The sequence below is a fragment of the Salmo trutta genome, chromosome 1, assembly GCF_901001165.1.
Source record: "Salmo trutta chromosome 1, fSalTru1.1, whole genome shotgun sequence".
Lineage (NCBI taxonomy): Eukaryota > Metazoa > Chordata > Actinopteri > Salmoniformes > Salmonidae > Salmo > Salmo trutta.
The window spans coordinates 16,125,188-16,148,170 of NC_042957.1; the positions used below are offsets into that span (position 1 = coordinate 16,125,188).

At 42.4% G+C, this 22,983-nt stretch overlaps 2 protein-coding genes across 6 annotated transcripts; both read left to right on the forward strand.

The window, feature by feature from the left end:
• The first annotated feature begins 1,796 nt into the window (after positions 1 to 1,796).
• Positions 1,797 to 6,079, forward strand: LOC115170782 (CLOCK-interacting pacemaker). Its single transcript, XM_029727111.1, has 3 exons — positions 1,797 to 2,141; positions 2,705 to 2,912; positions 3,091 to 6,079. Exons 2-3 carry the CDS (start codon positions 2,801 to 2,803, stop codon positions 4,101 to 4,103), a joined length of 1,125 nt encoding a protein of 374 aa, XP_029582971.1. The 5' UTR covers positions 1,797 to 2,141; positions 2,705 to 2,800; the 3' UTR covers positions 4,104 to 6,079.
• A 3,063-nt stretch (positions 6,080 to 9,142) lies between these two features.
• LOC115170857 (zinc finger protein 410) lies at positions 9,143 to 22,957 on the forward strand. 5 transcript variants are annotated; one of them, XM_029727229.1, is made up of 11 exons: positions 9,143 to 9,232; positions 10,290 to 10,341; positions 10,491 to 10,623; positions 10,807 to 10,998; positions 13,203 to 13,448; positions 13,594 to 13,756; positions 13,842 to 14,023; positions 14,313 to 14,402; positions 14,978 to 15,097; positions 15,332 to 15,451; positions 22,478 to 22,957. In XM_029727229.1, the coding sequence occupies exons 2-11, from the start codon at positions 10,309 to 10,311 to the stop codon at positions 22,576 to 22,578; spliced, it is 1,380 nt and encodes a 459-aa protein (XP_029583089.1). In that variant the 5' UTR covers positions 9,143 to 9,232; positions 10,290 to 10,308; the 3' UTR covers positions 22,579 to 22,957. The 5 variants fall into 5 exon arrangements, with proteins under 5 accessions (XP_029583089.1, XP_029583411.1, XP_029583332.1 ...); XM_029727551.1 differs by having other exon boundaries at positions 13,203 to 13,424; XM_029727472.1 differs by having other exon boundaries at positions 10,810 to 10,998.
• Positions 22,958 to 22,983: the final 26 nt, after the last annotated feature.

A 22,983-nucleotide genomic window follows, 5' to 3' on the forward strand; every position in this document is an offset into this window, starting at 1 on the left:
CACACACACACACACACACACACACACTTTAAACCCCCCCATGCTCATTGGAGACCCCTCTTTCAAAGATCTCTTCTTCTACCCATGGTAGCCAAAATAATGGTCAACTGGGCATTTTTACACATGACCATAAGTGTTAATTGCTTAATTAACTCAGGAGGCTACACCTGTGTGGAAACACTGCTTTCAATATAGTTTGTATCCCTCATTTACTCAAGTGTTTCCTTTATTTTTGCAGTTACCTGTAGGTTATATAAAGACTTATAATGTCTGTGTTAACAACAGAACCTGAGAGTCCCTATAAGAGGATATCATCTGCTGTACACACACACACATTTACACTCTGCAAGTGTCTTCATATGTAGGATTATGCTCTTGACAGGGTTGGAAATATGAAATAACTCCTTTGGGTTCTAAGTTGTAACTTTCATCAGACAGTAAAGAATAACAAATCCATATGGATTCCTCTGTATGAAATTTGAAAATGAAATGTATTAAAATGTAAATGAGTTTACAACAATAGGCTTGTGTATCTCATTATTTATCTGTATCAGACATGGCATGTGTGAATGACATTTTGAGTTGTTAGCACAAAAGTGTCCTTGTCTTGGGAATGTGTTCATTGTACTGGGGTCATGATGTGTTGTCTGACTGACTTGGAGAGGAAAAAAGATCTGATTGTCCTCATGTGGGTTGTTTCGATTGTGTGTGTGTTTGTGTGTGTGTTTGTGTGTGTGTTTGTGTTTGTGTCCTGAGAACTTCCCCTCCATCCCATCAGTTTGTTTTATTGTTAAAATAATGTAGGCCTACTATACTTCCCTACCAAGCAAAAAGGCAGTAACTGCTCATAGCGTGGAACTGAGAAAAATGGCTTTTATTTACCTTGGTTTTTTATTTATTTATTTATTTAACCTTTATTTAACTAGTCATTTAAGAACAAATTAGTATTAACAATGACAGCCTACCAAAAGGCCTCCTGCGGGGACGGGGGCTGGGATAAAAAATATATATATATATATAGGACAAAACACACATCACAACAAGAGAGACAACACAACACTACATAAAGAGAGACCTAAGACAACAACATAGCATGGAAGCAACACAACATGACAACAACATGGTAGCAGCACAAAACATGGTACAAACATTATTGTTTCATGGTAACTTTATGCAGTTACTGCTAACATGACACCCATTTTCTCCAAAACACAATACAATAGAGGCAGGATACTTGTCCACATGATTAAGCATGTATTTAATGTAGCAAAAATTACATTAACTAATTTATTACCAAATGAGCAGTTACTGCCTTTTTGCTTGGTAGGGCAGTATAGGGATTTTATGACGTTTGCATTATATGTTATGATTATGTTATAATTATGTTATGTTATGTTAATAACATAATGGCATGACCAGGGAATACATGTAGCCTATAAATAGTGTTCATCAAGTAAAATAACTGCAGGTGTGGCAGGTGATTACAGAATAATTTGTACAGTTATGTGTTTACTTTGCAAGAGGAGCCTTGACAGCCAAAGGTTAGGTTTGGGACACAGTGGCTGAGAACTATTATGTAATGTAACAGAAGACTAGGTCTCACGTCACGGATTCCCCATACATTTGAAATGCTTGTACTGTACAACTCACATGGTTTACTGTTCGACACAATGTGATCAACGTGCCACACTCTTGGCACACGGTCACGTTTCTGAGTTTAGTGCCAACTCATCGACCAATGAGAGGCCGCAAAATCTAAGTAGTGGGCGGACTACATAGACAAAAGAACGTGACGTATCCACAACTCTCCACGCTTGGAACACGACAAGACGCCCACAGACTTCCAAATATGGATTTGTGAGGTATAAAACATCGGTTTTAGAAGACTATCTTGTGACCGCTCCTGCTTTTCACCGCGGGGAGAACATTGTTGGTCATTCTGAAAATTGCAAGGTCTCGAGCAAGACATTGTAACAGCGGGTTCTTGTGGCATTCCTCCCTGCATGTGCGCTAGCAGACAGGGGTGTACCATAAATCTAGTCCCGTGTACAGCACCGTTTATATTTCTACTTGCGGACACTACACAGTCACACCAGACAGACAGACTGTGGCCACGGAGACTGGGAACGTTCGATCACAAGGTAGGGTCGGTTGGGCAAGGGCACGAAGTACATTTGTATTGTTTCAATCAGGTCTATGCATTGTTCTGTAATGTAATCGTTTCTAGCTAATACGTTTGAGAAAACTGTAGCTTGCTACGTTATTTCCAGACTTACTAGGTGGTGTAGTATTCCGTAATAACCAAGTAACGTTAGCTAGCTAGCTAATTTCAATAGCTAGAAATTGGAGTAACGTTAACTAGCTAGCTGTTATGCTAAAACTGCAGCTAGCTACTGAAATATGATCCTAGCAGCAAGGACAATAACAATATATGAAATATGATCCTAGCAGCAAGGACACAGAAACAGCTAGATTCTAGCAGAATAAGAGTAGAAAGAGTAGTCTACCCAACGCAGGTCTGACGTTTTCAGTGTCCTATATGGGTGGGAACGTCATGCTATGATTGGCTGCAAGACTGGTTAATTTTTGCTAGCATGTTGGCTACTACCGGCTAGATGTCCAAAAGTATTGCACGTCCTAGAACAGAACGAAGGAGTAGTAATAGGCATGTAGTAACCATATCATAATGCTGACATTTATTTAGGGGCATCCCAGGTTTCCTATCCATCTACTAACTACACTGATGTGGGTGTAGTAGTTTGGATGAGTGACAAGACCTTTGAAAAGAAACAGAGACAAGATGAGTAGTACCAAAAGGAAAGCAGAAGGGCACTCTAGGAACATGGGCAAACTACGAACCATGAAGTCTGGAAGCTCCAGAACAGACTCAGAGAGAGACTCTGGCTTCTCAGGTTTGTCCTTCACATGGTTCTTTCACTCTGATGTCTTCACTCCCACCCTTATCATCTTCATACAACTACAATTCCATTTATTGATTCCCAACTGTCTTCCCCCACCATATCATTGAAGTTGTCTTTATTTTCTGGTCCCGAAAACACTGAATCAATCTTCTCCTCCTTCCCCCTACAGATGCCAGCACCATAGACCCGACAGATTCTGAGGGCTCATCGCACTCGGTGTCCAAGAGAGAGGTTCAGCGCCCTGGATCAGTGTTGGGGGCACAGTCCTCACAGCTAGCTGTCGTGGGGGGGTCCTACTCTAACATGCCCCCCATGATCATCCAGCAGCCTCAGGTGGTCTTCTTACAACCTGTGGTCTCCCACTGCACCACCTCCAACCCCAAGGAGGCCTCCTCTAAACACCGGCGCCCAAAAAAGTTTCTTCCCATCCTCAGATCCTACCCCAAGATTGCCCCTCACCCTGGGGACAGCTCGAGTTCCTCTGGGAGAGGAAGCTCTTGTTCTTCCTCCCCGGGGTCAGAGAGAGGCGGTTTGTCCTCCAGCCACCGGGAGCGCCATCACAACCACAGAGACAAACAGCAGAAGCAGCAGTCTGGTAGTTCTAGCTCTAGTTCTTCTGGTTCCAGCACCCTCAGTCTCCCTCCTCCAACTAGTTCTCTGTCCCCCTCTCCCCAGCGCAGGCTCGCCCTCACCCTCTCCCTCACAGACTCCAGTGCCTGTAGCAGCCCTGCTAGACCCTCCCCCGCCGTCAGTAGATCAGAGTACAACCTCGCCACGTCCTTGACCGTAACCTCTTCTCACACCCTCAACTTTGAGCACCCTGAAAAACTCAAGTCCCAGCCTCTCTCCCTCCCAAAACATGCCGGCACAACCGACAACGGCGATGGCGATGACCACGACATCAAGCGTAAGCGCTTCTGCAACACGTACAACATCCTGTCCAAGTCTGGCCTGCTGGACATCACCCTAAGAACCAAGGACCTGCTCCGTCAGAACCGCAGGACCCAGGGAGACCTGGACCGGCTCAAGGAGCACACCAACCTCTTCCTGCAGGCCCTGCAGACCGGAGACACCAGCATCTGGAGCAAGCTGCAAACCAGCCTCCAGGAAGAAGAGAAAGAGACCGTAGAGAAAGGGAGGGGCAGTGGGCAGCAGAGCATCTTAAAGGCAGATATAGATTAGACCTGGACTAAGTAAAAGCAGGGTTTCATCTGTTAGATTGGGGAGAGACTGAGTTGAGGTGGGGGAGGCTGGGACTTGGGCTGACTGAGGAAGCTGGACCGGCAGTAATGTGCCCACAATGATCACGCAAACAGACAGTTACTCTGACCTAGTCTCCCTGCACTGCTGCCTGGTTCAGCTACCCTAAACAAGGCCAGGCAAACTCCCTCTACACACTAGCCTGCCTGCTTTACCCTAAACCAGGCCAGGCATACTCCTGGTAAACACTGTAGCCTGCCTGCCTTACCCCCCAAACCAGGCCAGGGTGGATGGGAGGCTTCTGTATGATATGAAATTGCTCTATTCCCTATATAGTGCACTACCTTGACTCTATATAGTGCACTACTTTGATCCTATGTATAGTGTATGGGGAATAGGATGGTGGATGTTGCATTCTCTCTTTTCTGTTGTACCCAGCCTGGCTCGCCTTCATCCTGTCAAACCGCCTTCCTGCTTCTTAGAAGAAGTCTTGTTGTGCTCTGAGTATCTCTGAGATAAGCCCTAAGGGACTTTTTTACTGGAAGCTGAAAGTGCCCACCACTTGACACTTGTAGCCGTCATCGTGATGAGTAAAATAGGCCAATATTGAAGAAGGCTTGCATGGTATAGTTAGTAAGAGTACTGAGTGGGTACCTGAATTAAACCCAACAAAAACACACATTTTTTATTAAAATATATGGTGTTCATTTAGGCTCAAACAAATCTGTTTATTGATACGTTTTACAATACCCACTGGGCACACACTGGTTGAATCAACGTTGTTTCAGTGAAATTACGTGGAACCAATGTGGAATAGATGTTGAATTGACGTCTGTGCCCAGTGTGTAGCCACTTATACAGTAGGTTTCCACTGGAGCACATCTAAGGAGAATGGAAAGCAAGCAGCACAGAATTCTTTTTTCCCTCATGAATTCATGGACTAAAGACAGTGATTTACATAAAGACTCCTTTAGGATTCTAGTGAGGATACTGTTCATCAAAGCATTTTTTTATACAACAAAGACTAATGAAAGTCCCCCAAATGGAAGATGGGCTGAAATCTTTTTGTCATAACATTTTTTGTAAGAGAATTGTCAAGGCCTTATCCAAAAGCAGAATTTTATTTAAAACATTTTATTGTATTTGCACTCAAATAATTAGAAGGTAGTTCCAAAGGAATTTCTATGGAGCGTTGCTTCTTTTCTCCAAGGCAGAAATGAAGATTCATTTGAGAACATCAAACCTGCATAGCTTCTTTTTTTGCTAAAGGGATGTTTTTTATTGAAAGTTTTAATCATTGTCCTTTTAGTCGATGTTCATTTAAATATAAATAAAAGCGTGTTTACTGTGCTGAACCAAGCGCTTATAACATATACTTCTCTTAATAAAAGGAATGCCTTGAAATAAAAAAATGATGTGGGAAGTTACTCCCAAGTAAGACTAAGTTGGCACTACTTATAAGGTTAAGTTATTTTTTATCTGTTATTCTTTGTGTTTTGTAATAGATACACCAACATACAGTATCTCTCTCCAATGTTTGGTCATTCATGGCCTTATTTAGACGATTGATTATGTGGTGTCAAGGACAAAAACAAATTAGTTCTCTATACGAAGACAGACTCTCAGACATACCTTAGTGCCACATCTTGACATTTTGTCCTGCAAAGCATCTTTAATGGTTTGTGTGCCTCAGAGTTGTTACAAAAACAACGAATGTGATATCATTTGCTCATTTGCTAGATGTTATCTTGTGTAAATACTAGTAATAGGCCTCAGGTCAGCCATTTTCAAATGTGAGCTTCCTGAATTTATCATCTTTAAGAACTGAATAAGGCATGTATTTGCTTCTTACCACAGTTTGAATAGGTGAAAAGTGTAAATGTTTGCTATTGTTGATTGGATACATATTTTGAAACTTGACTCAAATTGGGAGTCTTGTATTTAAATGTTGGCAGCTTTTTTGTATCATTTTACCCTGCCTCATCGCAAAGACATCAATTAATTGTGATTGTATTTCTCAATGTTTCAGTAGCACATTGGTAATAGCTCGTGATTGATGACATATGGTCCATAGCCCTAACAGATAATTATGTACCAATGTTTTTCGATTACTATTCTTCTTTAAATTATACAGTACCAGTCAAAAGTTTGGACACACCTACTCATTCAAGGGTTTTTCTTTATTTTACTATTTTCTACATTGTAGAATAATAGTTACTACATGATTGAATATGGGTTAATATATTCAATCATGTAGTAACCAAAAAAGTGTTAAACAACAAAAATATTTGAGATTTGTTAAAGTAGCCACACTTTGCCTTGATAACTGCTTTGCACAGTCTTGGCATTCTCTCAACCAGCTTCATGAGGTAGTCACCTGGAATGCATTTCAATTAACAGGTGTGCCTTGTTAAAAGTTCATTTGTGGAATTTCTTTCCTTCTTAATGCGTTTGAGCCAATCAGTTCGTTTTGTGACACGGTATGGGTGGTATACAGAAGATATTTGGTAAAAGACCAAGTCCATATTATGGTAAGCAAAGAGAGTTCATTAGAGTTACCAATCTCAGAAATTGCAGCCTAAATAAATGCTTCACAGAGTTCAAGTAACAGACACATCTCAACATCAACTGTTCAGAGGAGACTGCGTGACTCAGGCCTTCATGGTCGAATTGCTGCAAAGAAATCACTACTAAAGGACACCAATAATAATAAGAGACTTGCTTGGGCCAAGAAACACAAACAATGGATATTAGATCAGTGGAAATCTGTCCTTTGGTCGGATGAGTCCAAATTTGAGATGTTTGTTTCCTACCGCCGTGCCTTTGTGAGACCCAGAGTAGGTGAACAGATTATTTCTGCATGTGTGATTCCCACTGTGAAGCATGGAGGAGGAGGTGTGGGGTGCTTTGCTGGTGACACTTGATTTATTTAGAATTCAAGGCACACTCAACTAGCATGGCTACCACAGAATGTTGCAGCGATACGCCATCCCATCTGGTTTGAGCTTAGTGGGACTATCATTTGATTTTCAACAAGACAATGACCCAACACACCTCCAGGCTGTGTAAGGGCTATTTGACCAAGAAGGAGAGTTATGGAGTGCTGCATCAGATGACCTGGCCTCCACAATCACCCAACCTCAACCCAGTTGAGATGGTTTGGGATGAGTTGAACCGCAGTGAAGGAAAAGCAGCCAACAAGTGCTCAGCATATGTGGGAACTCCTTCAAGACTTTTGGAAAAGCATTCTTCATGAAGCTGGTTGAGAGAATGCCAAGAGTGCAAAGCTGTCATCAAGGCAAAGGGTGGCTACTTTGAAAAATCTAAAATATATTTTGATTTGTTTAACACTTTTTTGGTTACTACATGATTCCATATGTGTTCTTTCATAGTTTTGATGTCTTCACTATAATTCTACAATGTAGAAAATAGTTAAGATAAAGAAAAACCTTGAATGAGTAGGTGTGTCCAAACCTTTGACTGGTACTGTACATTTTCTAAAAGGATGGACCTTGAAAACACTCTTTGCAGCTAAGCAAATCAGAGCATCCTTTAGGTGAACGATGATCAGTAAATGCATTATCTGTGTTTGTGTTGCTGAAGTTAACATTTTTGTACTTTTTTTAAGATGCATTGCTTGCTTAATAAACTTTATTTCAAGGAACATGATCTCTGTCTGGTGATGAATCATGATAATATCTGAGTCAATATAGCTAATTGAGTAGAGAAAATGGATGAGATCCCAAGTGAACAGACAACTGACAGTAAAAGAAAAACATACTAATAATCCAGAGATGGGATGTGAATGTTCTTCCTCTCACTTCAAAGCAGGAATGTAGGCAAGCATGTTGACAAGAGGTAAGAGTCCACATTTACATAAGAAAGCTATACTACTTTGTGGTAAGCCAGCAATGCACACAGCAGTATAGGGTATTGTGTGTAGATTGATGAGGAAAACAATTAATGAAATACATTTTAGAATAAAGCTGTAATGTAACAAAATGTGGAAAAAGTCAAGGGGTCGGAATACTTCCCGAATGCACTGTAATGTATGATAATTAATGGCATTCTCACAAACAATCGCAAATAATATATAGAACTTTCCTCGCAGCTCTGGTATATAAAGCTTTTTTGAGGCCTTGCTCACAATTCATTCTGTGGCAGCACAATGACCAAACGTATGTGAGGCTCTTAATCATATCTTTGATTATGACACTGGTGAGGAGGAGAGAGGGCACGAAACTGACAGTGAAGATGCATTAGAGGAGGAAGTGTCAGAAGTTGAAGACAACACAGAATATGATCCAGACCAAGAGACAACCAATCTGTAACAATTCAGTGATGGGGAAGAGGGCCCTGCTGAGGTTGTTGTTACATTCCGATCAAATAAGGACTGTAACCTAAGCTTCATTCGAAATGACGCCACATACCCTTTATCACCTTTACCTGCAGCTGAGTGTCTCGCCGGGCGCGGTGGCGCGTGCCTGTAATCCAAGTCACTGGGAGGTTGAGGTTGGAGGATCGAGTGAGCTGAGGAGTTCTGGGCTGTAGCTTGCTATGTCGAGCGGGTGTCCACACTAAGTTCGGTACCGATATGGTGTTCCTGGGGGAGCCCGGGACCACCAGGTCGTCTAAGGAGGGGTGCACCGGCCCAGGTCGGAAACGGAGCAAGTCAAAGCCCCCGTGCCATCCAGTAGTGGGATAGCGCCTGTGAGTAGCCGCTGCAGTGCAGCCGTAGCAAGACATCGAAACCTAATCCTTTTTATTAATTTGGTTGTATTTGTTAGAAATAATGTCATTCTCGGTGGCTACTACTGCGATGCAAAAACTAGAGCATCACAAACAGTAAAATAGAAAGCAGACGAACATTTAGCACGTAATTTTCTCTGGAAATTGAGAATTATACTGACCCCTACTGACGAAGGGAGAGTATAGTAGCTACAGTATTTATAACAGCTGATGTTACCACACAAGAACCAGCAGATGTCAGTAATCAAAAGCCTTTTGCGTTTATATTTTAGCAACGAAACCCGGAAGTACGCGTTTTGTCCCTCAAGAATTCCCGTAGAACTGGGGTCTACTACATTTCTATGTACAAATAAGAAAACAAGGTAAAGCGTATAAATTAATATTTCGTAAGTAATTTATCTTAGTGTTTTGGTTAAAGTGAATATGTGTGACATATACTGACTGTCGAGAAGCTTTGTTTTGGCATAAGAAGCTAACATGCTATTAACGGCAACAAATCAAACGCTAACAACAAACTCGCCGGCTATCTAAACTAGCCATCGTTTTCAATCGACCTTTTTAGCTGAGATGGGAATGAATGTTGGCCAGTAACACAAAGGTACTCTATTGTAGCTGGTGACAGTTGTTCATTTTTGTAGGGGTGGGTATACTTTGTGGAACGTTCCAACAGGAATATGTTCCCAAAACTTTGTAAAGTACAAGGTTGCCAACAAACAACGCATACAAAGTAGCATGATCAATTCACCTAGCTAACTAGCTGCCGAATAGGCATCAACTCACCACAGCTTATTCTTAATGTTTGTCCATAGGCTACCAGAGTGAGGACAGACATTTTTCGGAATAAACGTGGTTAGTGAAAAACGTAATTAAATAGCCCACTCCCTACCGTTACCTGGTCTCTTATTATGCCGCTATACAACTTTGTATGCGTTGTTTGTTGGCAACCTTGTTATTTACGACGTTTTTGTAACAGATTCCTGTTGGAACGTAACACATTATACCCACCCTTTTTGGAGAGAACAGTGGTGGTGTTGTCTTGCTAGCTAGGCGGCCGTCTTTATTGATGCTGCATTAGTTAAACATAAGCTAGAGGCTGTACTAGTTAGCCAGCTAACTCGGTAATTTACAGAGATACCTCCAACTATGCAAAACTTGTTGCGTGATTAACACTGAGCTAACGGATTAACAGCTCAGTTGTTAATGAATAAACTTCGTATCTAGCATGCACTTATTGTTTTGTTGAAATGTTGGTTGCTAGTTTCAACAAGTCATATAGTTAGCTAGTCTATTTAGGTTGACTATGACTTAATGAATGGGAAGCACTGGATGGTGATGATTATTCTCACCACCACTCTAATAGGACATCTCAGTTAACAGCTAATTTTGCTCAGTAATGGAAAGTGTGATTTATCCCTACAGATCTCTCAAGGCGTAATCCATGCTTTCAGATGAGCTTGACTCCAAACCCGAGGTAAGCGCTCCACATTGTTCACCTGCCAACACTAATACGTGGTAGTATGTATTTGTGGTTTTCCATTTGCACGTACAGATCCACCCTTATCTACAGAACTGTTTGATGAATTATCTTGCTTCCTCTCCCTCTCTCCTCGGCTTCTGCAGCTGCTGGTTCAGTTTGTCCAGAACGCTTCCATCCCTCTGGGGCAGGGTCTGGAGGACTCTGATCCCAAACACACCTGCCTTCCCCTGCAGGCCCCTGCAGATAGCTCCCTGTGCACACAGCTGGCCCTGACAGGTCAAACAGACAGCAATCATCACAATGACTGGAAATCATCATAGACAATCTGCCATACAATAGCCTTGTGTTTTTCAGATTATATATTGCTACTTGGACTAAATCTCTCTAAGAACCTACTCTCTCATTGGTTCTCTAGCCAACTAATCACTCCACTAATGTAATCTTTGATTGCTTCCCCAGAAGGTGGTCTCAGCCATGTGTCAGCGAGATCTCTGTCCCTGTCAGAGTTTGGGGGAGCAGAGCAGAGCACCATGGAGGTGCACCCCAACCCCCATCCCCGCAGCCCTCACACCCCCCTCAGCCCATCTCCTGTCCTCCATGACCTGCAGCGGTCAGAGAGCACCTCCTACGTCCTCCTCAACCTCGCCAAAGGTACGGAGACGCAGGGCCCAAGCAACCATATTAAATACAAATTTATTGGTCCCATTTGCCGAATACAAACGGTGTAGACTTTACAGTGAAATGCTTACTTACGAGCCCATTCCCAACAATGCAGAGTTAAAAAGTACACTGATTGAAGTGGATTTAACAAGTGACATCAATAGGGGATCATAGACTCACCAGGTGTATCCAGGTGAAAGCTATCTCATTTACATAACTATTCACACCCCTCAATACTTTGTAGACACATCTTTGGCAGTGATTACAGCTGTGTCGTTCTGGCTAAGTCTCTAAGAGCTTTACACATCTGGATTGTGCAATATTTGCCCAATATTATTTAAAAAAATATTCAAGCTCTGTTGACTATTGCTAGACAACCATTTTCAGATCTTGCCACATTTTCAAGCAAATTTTAGTCAAAAGTCTAACTCGGACCCTCAGGAACATTCACTGTCTTCTTGGTAAGAAACTCCAGTGTAGATTTGGTTTTGTGTTTTAAGTTATTGTTCTGCTGAAAGGTGAATTAATCTCCCAGTGTCTGATGGAAAGCAGACTGAACCAGTTTTTCTCTAGGATTTTGCCTGTGCTTAGCTCCATTCAGCTCCATTTAGCTCCCCAGTCCTTAATGATTACAAGCATACCCATAACATGATGCAGCCACCACTGTTTGAAAATGTGGAGAGTGGTACTGAGTAATGTGTTTTATTGGATTTTCCCCCAACATAACACTTTGTATTCAAGACAAAAAGTGAATTGCTTTGCCACATTTTTTACAGTATTACTTTAGTGCCTCGTTGCAAACAGGATGCATGTTTATATTCTGTACAGGCTTCCTTCTTTTCACTCTGTCAATTAGGTAAGTATTGTGGAGTAACTACAATGTTGATCCATCCTCAGTTTCCTCCTATCACAGCCATTAAACTCTGTAACTGTTATAAAGTCAGTATTGGCCTCATGGTGAAATCCCTGAGTGGTTTCCTTCCTCTTCGACAACTGAGTTGGGAAGGATGCCTGTATCTTTGTAGTGACTGGGTGTATTGATACACCATCCAAAGTGTAATTAATAACTTCACCATGCTCAAAGGGATATTCCGTGTCTGCTTTATTAAATTTTTTACCATCTATCAATAGGTAGCCTTTGCGAGACACTGGAAAACCTCCCTGGTCTTTGGTTGAATCTGTGTTATAAATTCACTGCTTGACTGTGTGGGGTACGAAGAGGAGGTAGTCATTAAAAATCATGTTAAACACTATTATTGCACACAGAGATTGAGTCCATGCAACTTATTACGTGACTTGTTAAGCACATTTTTACTCCTTAACTTATTTAGGCTTGTCATAGCAAAGGGATTGAATACTTATTGACTCATGACATTTCAGCTTTTCATTTTTAATTAATTTGACAAATTCAAAAGGCACTTACACATCTGAGCTGTCTTTGTTGCACGTGCATGGTAACAGTGTAATAACATGAGAGCGAAAAAGAAACCTGCACACTGCTCTTGCTAGTGTCACTGCTCTTTAATAAGCTTTGTGTCGGCCTCAAGGCCTTTATTTTTTTTAAAGCTCTGGCGAAAGCCTTGAGGCCGATACATAAAGCTTAATAAAGAGCAGTGATACTAGCAAGAGCAGTGTGCAGGTTTCTTTTCTCAATTAATTTGTAAAGAATAATTCCACTTTGACATTATGGGGTATTGTGACCAAAAATCTCAATTTCATTCATTTTAAATTCAGGCTGTAATGCAACAAAATGTGGAAAATGTTGAGTGCGAATACTTTCTGAAGGCAATGTTATGTAACACTTAACAGTTCTATCAATTCTATTTCTACACAGACAGCCCCCCTTCCTTCAGGGCATGCCTGATTGTTGTGCTGTAATGTGAATATATGTATTGAAATGAATTCTTTATTTAACCGTTATCTGTACTGTGGTATGACAAAGCAGCTTTGCAAATACATCTCCTCTGCACACTCTGTCTGTGGAAGACTCTGTCTCTGCTGGGCAAATTATCACAATTATTGTCTTATGACCTTGTTTTCTTTACATTTTAGGGCTGAGAGAACATGTGACAAGGACACTTCATCATGCCCTGACAAACTCTCCCTCCTTGTCTCCCTCTCCCTTCACCTCTCCTTTTCTCTCTCTCCCCCTCGTCCTCTCCATCCCTCTCCCCCCTTTCTCCCTCTCTCTCCAGGCCTAGCAGCCTCCTCTGAGCCACTAATCTTTTCAGCAGACGGGACAGAAGAGGAGGAAGAGGAGGTGATCTCGTCCGGGGACTGTTGTGTGGATGGCACTGCCCCCTGGTACCTGCGGGTACAGGAGTTGGCACACGACAGCCTCATCGCAGCAACGCGGGCACAGCTGGCTAAAGATGCCAAGGCTAGCCAGGACGCCAGGGCTGGGAATGGCAGCAACAGTAATGTCACTGACTTTAATGGGGGTGGGTAAATTGACTTTAATGGTAGTTTAATGCCATCAACGGATCACTGACTGAAGAGCAGGTGTGACATTTAGCTGATACTGACTATATAACAGGAAGACTTCTGTTTATGATATCACATCCCCTCTCTGCTTCTGTTGCCTAGGTGACCACCTACCCAGCTTCCCATTGGAGGGTGTGAAGAGAGAGCAGCCGGCGAGGACCAATCGTACGCTTTCGTCTAAACAGAACCTCCGCTGCTCTTTTGAGGGCTGCTATAGAACCTTCACCTGGCCTGCTCACCTCAAATACCACCTCAAAACACACAGGTACACACACACACACACACACACACACACTCAAATATCACCTCAAATGTTAATGTGTGTGTGTGTGTGTGTGTGTGTGTGTCAGGAACGACCGTATATTCCGGTGTGGGGCGGAGGGCTGTGGGAAAAGTTTCTACGTGCTGCAGCGTCTTCAGGTCCACATGAGAACTCACAATGGAGACAAGCCTTTTATCTGCAAGGAGAAGAACTGTGGCAAGAAGTTCACCACCGCAGGAAACCTCAAGAACCACAAACGCACACACACAGGTGGGGACAGTGACACACACTTAGAGGTACACAGCAGTAGAGCTCATACACCGGAGGGACATCTGTTTTAGTCTGCTCTGTATCCTGTAGTACAGCATAGAAGTGAATGTCTTTCATATGTTTCAGGTGTTTTCAGTGCTGTGGGAAGATATGTGCTTAGTGTGGGAGAGTGGTATAATGCTTGCTCTGTGAGAAAGTGTATCATTAATGTGTGTTGTCTACATTTGAGAAGCCTTTAATATGTACCTTCTAGCGTGTGATCTTTAATTGGTGTGTGTGGTGTCTATAGGTGAGAAGCCTTTCTTGTGTGAAGCAGATGGCTGTGGTCGTTCCTTTGCAGAGTACTCCAGTCTACGCAAACACATGCTCGTACACTCAGGTGAGAACACCACACCCACAGATAGGTTCATGAAATCTGAATTGACCTACTAGGACAGGGAGAGGCAACCTTGGTCCTGGAGGGCCGCAGGCACTTCATGTTTTTGATTTAACAGACCTGGAAGACCAGGTGTTTTGAATTTAGGCAATCACTGAACTGATCAATTAGCTCAGTTGGTCAGGTGTGGTGCCTGTGACACTCCAGGAAAATGGTTGCTCACCCCTGTACTAGCATTTAAACACACTTTCAGCTTTTCATTCTATACGTAGTGAAATGACAACAGCTAAGTTGCTTTGTTAACTACCGGTATAACAACAACTGAATATGTGGAAGTCGAGTTCCTACTGTACACGAGCTCAGTTTAAAAATGTAATTGTGGTAACAGTCAGTTAGATAACTTTAGCTTCAATTTGTGTCACTGGGTGTGTCTCAAATGGTACCCTATTCCCTATATAGTGCACTCTTTTTTTTGGATCAGAGCCCAATGGCCTTGTGCTCAAAAGTAGTGCACTTTATAGGGAATATGGTGCCATTGGAGACAGTGATAAGTGTCCCTGTGTATGATTGTGTTCTAGGAGAGAAACCCCACCAGTGTGGTGTCTGTGGAAAGACGTTCTCTCAGAGCGGCAGCAGGAACGTCCACATGAGGAAGAGACACGGAGAGGAGGTGCTGGGGAACGAGGGCAGAGAAACAGGTAACACAGACACACACAAATTACGCCAATGGTCACCAACCCTGGTTACAAGCATTACAGGGTGTACAGGCTTTTCTTCCAATTCCAACACACTACACCTAATTCAGCTGGAGCCTTGGAGTTTACCTGTGTGTGTCTATGTATAACCAGCTCATTGTCTTCCATTTGGAATGTTCGATATAACACACACACACCTCTGTAATGAACAGTATGGCACCTCTGTGTGATTGACAGGCGAGGCTCTGACACACAGCAGTTTGCTGGAGGCTGACGGGTCACCTGACGACAATATGGTCACCATGACTACGGGGGTGGAGCCCATGAACCTACACCACGCCATGCTGCGAGAACAAGGTAGACACGCACACAGTCATGCAAAACCCCAATAAATCACATTTATTTGTCAAATGCGCCTAATCAACTGGTGTAGACTTTACCGTTGAATGCTTAATACAGTCCAATCCCAATACTCTTAAAGGGATAGTGTGGGGATATCTGGGGACACGAATGACGTAACACACATTCCCGATGCTCCTGCAACTTGCGACAACCTTTATTTAATTTAGAGCACAGTTTAATTGTTTCATTTCGACTTACTAAGTATTGTTGACAGTTTCATATCTCGTTGCTCTTACGAACGGTAATAATGGCAGTGAATTGCTGAATGGAGGATTGCTAAAGTAGACCGCAGCAAAGCCTTGGATTTTCCTGAACGATTTCCAATTGGAGTGGCGGGCATATTTGTCTGCTCCTGACACAGTTTCAGTTGCCTTGGTCGGCAGAATATCCGAGGCATGGTTTTTCATCTCTCTTCGTAACAGTAACAGTTAAAAAAGGATATAGTTGATGTAAATGCGACTTGAAATAAGAAGCCTGCATTCAGTTACTAAAATTTTATCTGCAAGCTAGCACGGCTGCTAATTGAGTTAAACGGTCATATTTCTGTTATTTAAAACCTCAGTCTAGTCTACAACTTGACTTCTATTGCCTAGCTTCATTTCCGAAACAACATAATCTGACTCTTCACTGTTCCACAAATCCCTCGATTAGACAGATAAGAGACACTCGCTCTAAAAGAGACCCTCCTAAAGGAGGCCCCAGGCTTGCCTGGGCGAGCAACCCCGCCAAGAGACTTGCCAGGGCGGGAGGAGGACAGCGATGGCCAGGACGCTGCCCTTAGTTCACAGAAGCTTTGACTTGGCTCAAAAGATACATACACAGTTGAAGTTGGAAGTTTACGTACACCTTAGTCAAATACATTTAAACTCAGTTTTTCACAATTCCTGACATTTAATCCTAGTAAAAACTTCCTGTCTTAGGTCAGTTAGGATCACCACTTTATTTTAAGAATGTGAAATGTCAGAATAATAGTAGAGAGAATGATTTATTTAAGCTTTTACTTCTTTCATCACATTCCCAGTAAGTTAGAAGTTGACATACACTCAATTAGTATTTGGTAGCATTGCCTTTAAATTGTTTAACTTGGGTCAAACATTTCAGGTAGCCTTCCACAAGCTTCCCACAATAAGTTGGGTGAATTTTGGCCCATTCCTCCTGACAGAGCTGGTGTAACTGAGTCGGTTTGTAGGCCTCCTTGCTCGCACACACTTTTTCAGTTCTGCCCATACATTTATGGGATTGAGGTCAGGGCTTTGTGATGGCCACTCCAATACCTTGACTTTGTTGTCCTTAAGCCATTTTGCCACAACTTTGGAAGTATGCTTGGCGTAATTATCCATTTGGAAGATCCATTTGCGACCAAGCTTTAACTTCCTGACTGATGACTTGAGATGTTGCTTCAATATTTCCACATAGTTTTCCTCCCTTATGATGCCATCTATTTTGTGAAGTGCACCAGTCCCTCCTGCAGCAAAGCACCCCCACAACATGATGCAGCCACCCCCGTGCTTCACGGTTGGGATGGTGTTCTTCGGCTTGCAAGCCTCCCCCTTTTTCCTCCAAACATAACGATGTTCATTATGGCCAAACAGTTCTATTTTTGTTTCATCAGACCAGAGGACATTTCTCCAAAAAGTACAATCTTTGTCCCCATGTGCAGTTGCAAACTGTAGTCTGGCTTTTTTATGGCGGTTTTGGAGCAGTGACTTTTTCCTTGCTGAGCGGCCTTTCAGGTTATGTCGATATAGGACTCGTTTTACTGTGGATATAGATACTTTTGTACCTGTTTCCTCCAGCATCTTCACAAGGTCCTTTGCTGTTGTTCTGGGATTGATTTGTACTTTTCGCACCAAAGTACGTTCATCTCTAGGAGAACGCGTCTCCTTCCTGAACGGTGTGACGGCTGAGTGGTTCAGTGATGTTTATACTTGCGTACTATTGTTTGTACAGATGAACGTGGTACCTTCAGGCATTTGGAAATTGCTCCCAAGGATGAACCAGACTTGTGGAGGTCTACAATTTTTTTTCTGAGGTCTTGACTGATTTCTTTTGATTTTCCCATGATGTCAATCAAAGAGGCACTAAGTTTGAAGGTAGGCCTTGATATACATCCACAGGTACACCTCCAATTGACTCAAATGATGTCAATTAGCCTATCAGAAGCTTCTAAAGCCATGACAACTGTTTAAAGGCACAGTCAGCTTAGTGTATACAAACTTCTGTCCCACTGGAATTGTGATACGATTAATTATAAGTGAAATAATCTGTCTGTAAACAATTGTTGGAAAAATTACCTGTGTCATGCACAAAGTAGATGTCCTAACCGACTTGCCAAAACTATTGTTTGTTAACAAGAAATTTGTGGAGTGGTTGAAAAACGAGTTTTATGACTCCAACCTAAGTGCATGTAAACTTCCGACTTCAACTGTATGATAAGCTTGACCTGAAAATGGACACTCTCCTCAACTATCCGCTTTGAAATGTCCTTAATTTAAGTTAGAACTGAAATCGTCTGTAGCTGCACGATAGGCAACAGTGACTACACAGGGCACTACCATACTTGAACTAGAGTGCTCTGTTGTGTCTTACAGTGATGACCTAAACACCCTTCAGGCCACAGTGAATTCACTCTCATCTGATGTTAAAGAGCTTAAAGAAAAATGCAAGGACCTAGAAAGATGTCAACACCGCCACAACATATGCCTGGTGGGGCCCCGCCCAACATACTTTGTTTCCCAACTATTGCAGAGGGAGAAATCGGTGCCCTTTGTTTCTTCCAATGTTATTTTAGATTCCAATGGCAGATATATTATTGTCCCTGGCAGAATCTATAATACTCTATTGATCCTTGCCAAATTGGGATGACACACTTTTTTTTTTCAGGCCTTTCTGTCTTCCCTGACACTTTTAATCTTGGGAGGCCATTTGAATTGCTGGCTTAATCCTACTTTGGATCGTTCCTCCAACAAAATTAGCACACCTAAGTCTGCTAAGGTGATCCAAACTTTTCTTGAAGAGTTTTCCGTTAGACGGCTGTCGTTTTTTCAATCCAACAAGTAGGGCATGTCCATCACACTTATACCCGCATTGAGTACTTCTTGGACAACGGACTTCTTTCCTCTGTACGCTCATGCTCATACAATTCCATTGTCATATCTGATCACGCCCCTCTGACTTTAGAGCTATCAGTTGGTGGTGGGACTGAGCCTTGTGTACCTTGGTGTTTTAATACGCGCTTGCTGTCTGAAAGTTTTTTGTCAACTTCCTGACTGCTCAGATTGATGTTTTTTATAGCTAATAACAACACCCCGACATTTCAGCATCTGTTCTGTGGGAGACTTTTAAGGCCTACATTAGAGGTCAAATAAATTCATACACTAGTTTAAATAGGAAAAAGAGACTCTCTGAACTGACAACTTGTATTTTACAGTTACAGTACTTACGCTACCTCACCATCCACAAATGTGTTCAGGGATTGACTCTCTTTACAAGCTGAATTCAATACCTTGTCATCAAATTGAGGAACTGCTGCTTAAGTCGTGACGTACTCACTATGAGTATGGTGACAAGGCAATTAAATAGCTTTCTCATCAACTTTGCCAGTCTTCCTCAAATTCCTCAAATTCAAACACTTACAGGTGCAACAATAGATCCCCAGCTAATAAATAGCCAGTATAAAGACTTCTATGCCTCTTTATACTTCGGAACAGTCTGCTGACCCCTCTGCTCTTGATACATTTAAAAAATATATTCTAACTGTCCCAACAATTGATTCAGTCTCCAAGCTTCAATTGGAGGAACCTATCACCATGGAAGAGATTTCAGAGGCGGCATGTGTAATTCAAGGTGGTAAATGTCCTGGACCAGATGGATACCCAATATAATTTTAGAAGAAGTTTCTGGATAAATTAGCCCCGCTCTTGATGAATGTTTATTGAATCCTTTGAATCAGTCTCTCTCCCTCTATCCTTAAAACAGGCCTCCATTTCAATGATATTGAAAAGGAATAAAGACGCTGTCTCCTGCGTGTCCTATCGCCCAATCTCACTGCTCAATGTGGATGTTAAGCTCTTGGCTAAACTATTAGCTATGCATTTGGAGTCGGTCTTACCATCTGTTATTTCCTCTGACCAGGCAGGTTTTATAAAAAAAATAGACATTCTTTCTCAAATATCAGATGACTCTTTAATGTTATGTATAATCCTTTTATCTCAAAGCTCCCAGATATTCTAATCTCGCTAGATGCTGAGAAGGCTTTTGATAGAGTGGAGTGGGGCTACCTTTTTCATACCTTAGAAAAGCCCTAAGACTACTGAACATCTAATCAAATTGCTACCCAGACTACTTGCATTGCCTCCCTCTTTTACGCTGCTGCTACTCTCTTGTTATTATCTATGTATAAGTTACTTTAATAACTCTACCCACATGTGTATATATCACCTCAATTACCTCGACTAACTGGTGCCCCGCACATTGACTCTGTACCGGTACCCCCTGTGTATAGCCTCGCTATTGCTATTTTACTGCTGCTCTTTTTAATCATTTGTTACTTTATTTCTTATTTTTTTTAGGTATTTTTCTTTATTAACTGCTTTGTTGGTTAGGGCTTCTAAGTAAGCATTTTACTGTTGTATTTGGCGCATGTGACAAAATTTAATTTGATGCATTTCTTATAGCTATGGTCAAATTTACTCTCTTCACAATCCTTCATTCGCAGCTATTAAAACTTTATGGGAACATAAAGTTTGAGTTTACTGATGACACATGGGAAGATATTCTGCACCGTGTCCACTCCTCTTCTATTTGTGCCAAACATGGTTTGATCCAAAGCAACATCCTACACCGCACTCACTGGACTAAACTCTGTCCCGAAGCAAGCACCAATTAGCCTGGAGCTAGGCCTATCTCCCAGCTAGCTGAAGAGGTCCATCAGCCACTCCCTCCTGGACCCCTTTTTCTGCCGGTACGGGGTACGGAACCCCGCCGATTCTTCACGACTGCACTACCGACGTGATCTGCTCAAGGGGGTTACTCAACTGGCTCCTACGTCGAGACGTCCCCTGAATGCCCATCTGCTAGCCTGCTAGCCGCGGCCCGCTAGCTGTCTAGAGCATATCGGACTGTTAGCTAATAGGTCCATCGGCCAATTTCTCATGCCACTATTCCTATTTTGCCAATCGGCCTGGGCCCCTTTTACCATACGAAGCCCTGCTTATCCATCACGACTGGACTACCGACGTAATCTGCCGAGGGTTTTTTCTTCCAACAGGCCTCTTCGTCGCGACATCCCCTGAATGCCCATCTGCTAGCCGCGGCCCGCTAGCTGTCTAGAGCATTTTGGACTGTTAGCTGAATAGATCCATTTGCCAATTGGACTGGACCCCTCTGCTACACGGAACCCTACTAATCGATCATGACTGGTCTATCGACGGAACCGCACGAGGAAGCTAAAACAGACTTTCCTCCATCACAACGTCCCTTTAAGGCCCTTCTGCTATCTTGCTAGCCCCGGACTGCTAGTTGTCTGAATTGCCATGTCTCCATCCAGCCCAACCATTCACTGAACCCCTTTGATCACTTGGCTACGCATGCCTCTCCCTAATGTCAATATGTCTTGTCCATTACTGTTCTGGTTAGTGATTATTGTTTTATTTCATTGTAGAGCCTCTAGCCCTGCTCAATATGCCTTAACCAACCATTTTAAATCTACCTCCCACATATGCGATGACATCACCTGGTTTAAATGTTTCTAGAGACATCTCATCACTCAATGCCTAGGTGTACCTCCAATGTACTCACATCCTACCATACCTTTGTCTGTACATCATGCCTTGAATCTATTCTATCGTGCCCAGAAACCTGCTCCTTTTACTCTGTTTTGAACGTGCTAGACGACCAGTTCTTATAGCCTTTAGCCATACCCTTATCCTACTCCTCCTCTGGTGATGTGGAGGTTAATCCAGGACCTGCAGTGCCTAGCTCCACTCCTATTCCCCAGGTGCTCTCATTTGTTGACTTCTGTAACCATAAAAGCCTTGGTTTCATGCATGTTAATATTAGAAGCCTCCTCCCTAAGTTTGTTTTATTCACTGCTTTAGCACACTCTGCCAACCCGGATATCTTAGCCGTGTCTGAATCCTGGCTTAGGAAGACCACCAAAACCCCTGAAATTTCCATCCCTAACTATAACATTTTCCGCCAAGATAGAACTGCCAAAGGGGGCGGAGTTAGCCTGCAGAGTTCTGTCTTACTATCCAGGTCTGTACCTAAACAATTCGAGCTTCTACTTTTAAAAATCCACCTTTCCAGAAACAAGTCTCTCACCGTTGCCACTTGTTATAGACCACCTTCTGCCCCCAGCTGTGCCCTGGACACCATATGTGAACTGATTGCCCCCGATCTATCCTCATTATTTTCGAATGGGTGTATACATTCCTACCTCGTTCAAAAAGCATGATCCCATGGTATATCGAATGTATAAAACCACATGTGCAATGTAGTGTATTTCAAGCATTGTTTACTGTAACTGAAATACATTTTTTTAAAAGGGATAGTGCCAGATTCTGGAAATCAATGTGTTTTTTCCACTTACGTGGATTTAGATGAACTTGTCGATACCATTTTTATGTTGTCTAGTATGATGGAAGTTAGCTTGCGAGCTAATAATAACTAGCATTAGCGCGATGACTGTAAGTCTACCACTAGCTGTGTAGAACTGAACTTCCTTCATACTGGATGCAGAGACATACAAATTGTATCCATGAGTTCATCTGACTCTGGGTAAGTAGAAAACGGTTTATTTGCCAGAATCTCGCACTATCCCTTTAACAGTTAGCGATGGTGTTCGATTTTTCAGGACTCAAACCAAGGGCATCGTCCAAAACCACAGGGGGATATATAGCCTAACTATGGCCATGTTATTTAATTACCCCCCTGTGCCTTCTGTCTCTTCTAACTCATCTCTTCTTCCCTTTGTTTTAGGCTCGGCAGAGTCCGTGGTCGTTCTCTCTCAACCCCATGACCTGGTCACCATGACAACGACAAGCCACACGTACGCAGAGGATGTGGTGGCTTTGCTGTAGTCAAGGCTGTTGTGCAAATCTCTGTTCACACTTCAGGAAAGGCATTTGTGGCAGAATTCTACATGTACTCTCTGCATCCTTCACTGTGGCTGCGTTAAGACAGGCAGCCCAATTCTGATCTTTTTTTTCACTAATTGGTCTTTTGACCAATCAGAAAAGATCTGATGTGATTGGTCAAAAGACCATTTAGTGGGAAAAAAAGATCAGATTTAGCCCTGTAGATATGTAATTAGCTGCTGAGGGTTTTATGAGAAGACGGTGTAAAATGTTCTAGAACTTGTACAGACAGACAACTTTTTCTGTAGTTTATAAATATAAGGAATTATCAGGTGACTTTCCAAAGAAATAAAGACAGGTATACAAATAATGTTTTAATTAACAATGTGTTTGTCATTGTTAAACAAC

Excerpts from the sequence above, each read along its gene's own strand:
- LOC115170782 (XM_029727111.1), top strand. The coding sequence starts at position 2,801 with ATGAGTAGTACCAAAAGGAAAGCAGAAGGGCACTCTAGGAACATGGGC. Across the intron at positions 2,913-3,090 it reads GAGAGACTCTGGCTTCTCAG|ATGCCAGCACCATAGACCCG; the intron begins GTTTGTCCTTCA and ends TTCCCCCTACAG.
- LOC115170857 (XM_029727229.1), top strand. The coding sequence starts at position 10,309 with ATGCTTTCAGATGAGCTTGACTCCAAACCCGAG. Across the intron at positions 13,757-13,841 it reads TACCACCTCAAAACACACAG|GAACGACCGTATATTCCGGT; the intron begins GTACACACACAC and ends TGTGTGTGTCAG. Across the intron at positions 15,098-15,331 it reads GAACGAGGGCAGAGAAACAG|GCGAGGCTCTGACACACAGC; the intron begins GTAACACAGACA and ends TGTGATTGACAG.